Source organism: Gopherus flavomarginatus, chromosome 12 (assembly GCF_025201925.1).
Source record: "Gopherus flavomarginatus isolate rGopFla2 chromosome 12, rGopFla2.mat.asm, whole genome shotgun sequence".
NCBI lineage: Eukaryota > Metazoa > Chordata > Testudines > Testudinidae > Gopherus > Gopherus flavomarginatus.
In genome coordinates, this window is record NC_066628.1 from 20,134,263 (window position 1) to 20,138,265 (window position 4,003).

The window sequence follows — 4,003 nt, forward strand, 5'->3', positions numbered from 1 at the left end:
ACTTGGCGGGTCTCGGGCTGATCAGAACAGACGATTCTTTCACCTTCATTTCTCTGTGCTAACCTAAGAGCTTCCTAGGCTGTGTCCACATGACTAATAAACCCGGCTGTTTCACACATGCTCCCTGAGTGTTAATGGGGGAGACGCATGGGTCCTTGCCAAGCGGACACATCTCTTCCAGGGTCTGGCTCCGCTGGACAGAGCTCATGGGATGAAGCAGGGGGGCTGGAGTCAGGGGTCAGCCAGGAGGTGGTGAGGCTGCGTGGCCTCCCCTGAAGGGAGAGTGAGACCCTTTTGGGGTCTGGCCCATCAAAGAGGGTCCTGCAAGGGACTGGCCCAAAGCTGGGGGTGCAGCATTGATCCTATGTATCTGGGACAGAATGTGTGTGAGGCTGTTCCTCCTGCCGGAGGCTCTGGGCTCTGCTGTGTATTTGTATGTGTGTGTGTTTTGTTGTCACCTGCTCAGTGTGTGAGTGCAGGTGCATGCATCCCTGCTGCCCTCTTCTCTTGCTCGGGGTGTGGGGGTTGTCATAACTTTAGTCCCAGATTTGGACCTTAGCGTCCAAAATATGGGGGTTAGCATGAAAACCTCCAAGCTTAGTTACCAGCTTGGACCTGGTACTTGCTGCCACCACCCAAAAAATTAGAGTGTTTTGGGGCACTCTGGTCCCCCTGAAAAACCTTCCCTGGGGACCCCAAGACCCAAATCCCTTGAGTCTCACAACAAAGGGAAATAATCCTTTTTCCCTTCCCCCCTCCAGGTGCTCCTGGAGAGATACACAGACACAAGCTCTGTGAATCCAAACAGAGTGACTCCCCCCCTCCGTTCCCAGTCCTGGAAACAAAAACACTTTCCTCTTCACCCAGAGGAAATGCAAAATCAGGCTAGCAAATCCAACACACACAGATCTCCCCCTGATTTCTTCCTCCCACCAATTCCCTGGTGAGTACAGACTCAATTTCCCTGAAATTTCCCAGTAAAGAAAACTTTAACAGGTTTTAAAAAGAAAGCTTTATATAAAAAAGAAAGAAAAATACATACAAATGGTCTCTCTGTATTAAGGTGACAAAATACAGGGTTAATTGCTTAAAAGAAATATGAATAAACAGCCTTATTCAAAAAGAATACAAATCAAAGCACTCCAGCAGTTATATTCATGCAAATACCAAAGAAAAGAAACCATATAACTTACTATCTGATCTCTTTGTCCTTACACTTAGAAACAGAAGATTAGAAAGCAGAAACTACTTCTCCAAAGCTCAGAGAAAGCAGGCAGACAGAAAACAAAGACCTCAGACACAAAATTCCCTCCACCCAAAGTTGAAAAAATCCAGTTTCCTGATTGGTCCTCTGGTCAGGTGCTTCAGGTGAAAGAGACATTAACCCTTAGCTATCTGTTTATGACAGGGGTGGGGTGTGTATTTCCCTTCTGGGCCCTCTTGGAAGGAAGGATGTGTGTGTGTGCGTGTGTGCAAGCTGCTTTGTGATGCATGGAGACAGCTCAGTTCTGGTCCGGGTCTGGTGTGGCAGGTACTGCTGGAGGTCAGAACCCCACAGAAATACCAGAGGTCTGAGGATGCAGGGCCTGGGCCAGGCTCCTTAGTTTGTGTGCTGCAGACACAAGGGGAATGCTGTAGAGGTTGAACTGCCAGTCAGAACAGTGGTGCATTGACAGAGCTGTGTGTGTGTGTGTGTGTGTGCAGGGGGGGCAGTGAACTTGAGTCACAAAGGGTCAGGATGGAGGGGAATTGTCCAGGGGTTGCAGGGGGTTGGACTAGATGACCTCCTGTTGTCTCTTCTAACCCTAAACTTCTATGATTCTGTGAAACCTTAGCCTTACTCAGAAATATTGCTATGGAAACTTAAGAAAGTCTGAATTTGAATAAAAGACTTTCTTATCTTACGTAGAGAAACAATGAACAAGGGATATACCCAGGGATTTATTTTCATTGTTAGGGATTTTCTGCCTTACACAATGTCAGCTCTGTGTGGTTTCAGATGCTGTACACTCCTCACAGAGGGTGAACACTTAGACAACACCCTGGAGAAAAATACCCTCATACTGTGTGTATCAGTGCTGAACATGAGAGTGACAGAGCTGTCAACTCCTCACTTTCCTGGAAGATGTGTTACATGGACACAGCAAGGGACCATAAAGACTGTCTCAGTAACTCCATGCAGATCATTTCCTTTTCTTTTTCTTTTCTTATTCCTTTTCTTTTTCACATTAGTGCTGAGATATTCAATGGGAGATTTCAACTTAATTTTAATGGGGGCTGATTGCCGGGCAGCTTTGAAAACCTTAGGCTAAGTTATTCTCTAGGTATTTTTGCATGTTTTGGTGAAAGCCACATATTTACTGACTGCTTTGCACAAGGCTTCCTTGACCTCTCTGTTTCTCAGGCTGTAGATGAGGGGGTTTACCAGGGGAGTCAGGACCGTGTAGCAAAGAGAGACCACTTTGTTCAGGTCTCTCAGTATATCACGTTTCGGTAGCAGGTACACAATCATTATGGATGCATAGAAAATTGTCACCACAATGAGGTGAGAGGAGCAGGTGGAAAAGGCCTTTTGTCTCCCAGTGGTGGAAGGGATTCTCAGGATGGTGGCGATAATGCACACATAGGATATCAGGGTTAGTAGGAATGGAGGCAGGGTGAATACAGAGACTAATATGAAATCCAGCAATATGACCAGGTGGGTGTCACTGCAGGAGAGTTCCATCAGTGGAATGGAATCACAATAGAAATGGTCAATTTCATTTGGGCCACAGAATATTAACTGTGATAGGAATAAGACAAAGATGGCAGTAACCAAACAGCCATTTAACCATGACCCAGCAGCCAGCTGGAAGCAAAGCCTGCTATTCATAAGAGTTGAATAGTGCAGGGGTTTACATATCGCTAAATACCGATCATAAGACATCGCTGCTAGGAGATAGCATTCTGTACATGCCAGAGAACCAAAGAAATACAGTTGTGTGATACACCCACTGACTGAGATGGTTTTGTCCCCAGTCAGGAGACTGGCCAGCATCCGGGGCAGAGTGGCTGAGATGTAGCAGGTCTCCAGACAGGACAAGTTGCCCAGGAAGAAGTACATGGGTGTGTGCAGGTGCTTGCCAGCCACAACGAGCACCACGATGAGGGTGTTCCCAGCCACGGTTGCCATGTAGATCACTTGGAACATCAGGAAGAGAAGAATTTGCAGGTCAGGGAGATCCCCAAATCCCAGAATGATGAATTCTGTGATGGCTGTTTGGTTTCCCCAGTCTCTGTCTGCCATGGCTTGAGTCCAGGAACAATAACACACTCTGTGCAATTGAACTGGAAGAACAGAGTTAAAAGTTAGTCAAGTTTCATTAACTAATTCCATAACTATTCGGAAACTCTCCTTCCAGTCCTGATTATAGGCTGCAATTTTAAACCTAAATGTTGAGTTCAGAGCAAAGTGCCAGAAGTCTCAGTTTGAGAACAGAACATTTGTATCCATGCAGACCAGCCTTTGCCATGATCAGCGCAATCACTACTGTAACAGCCCATATCTCTGGTAGCCGAGTACTGATATAACGGATCAGACTATTTCTTTATCCACCATTATATCCCTTTAGTGACATCACAGAGCTTAACAATGATGCTTAGATGCTGTATTTCATTTCTGGCAATGACCAGAATCATGCTATGTCTTATGAGTCAGAATCAAACAACTAAAATCTTGGACTGAGATTTTTCAATGTGGTCTAGAGTTCTTAGGCACCAACCTTCTGTTAGATTTATTTCCATTAAATCGAACTATATATCCTGGTATATGCAGCATTTCAATGCCCTGTAGGGAAAAAAACAATTTTCACCCCCTCAAAAGAGATCAGTTTATGCCATAAATTATGAAGTGGTGTAAATTCTCCCTTAGTTCCTGTGATGGTGATGTGGTGAGGAAATAACAATGCCTTTTCTGTTTCCCGACATTAGCTATGTAACAGTAATAAAATACAGCTCTTTGGAG

At 45.2% G+C, this 4,003-nt stretch overlaps 1 protein-coding gene across 1 annotated transcript; it reads right to left on the reverse strand.

The window, feature by feature from the left end:
* Positions 1-2,193: 2,193 nt before the first annotated feature.
* Positions 2,194-3,301, reverse strand: LOC127032601 (olfactory receptor 6B1-like). The gene has a single exon (XM_050919887.1). It carries the CDS (start codon positions 3,284-3,286, stop codon positions 2,321-2,323), a length of 966 nt encoding a protein of 321 aa, XP_050775844.1. The 5' UTR covers positions 3,287-3,301; the 3' UTR covers positions 2,194-2,320.
* Positions 3,302-4,003: the final 702 nt, after the last annotated feature.

Excerpts from the sequence above, each read along its gene's own strand:
- LOC127032601 (XM_050919887.1), bottom strand. The coding sequence starts at position 3,286 with ATGGCAGACAGAGACTGGGGAAACCAAACAGCCATCACAGAATTCATC.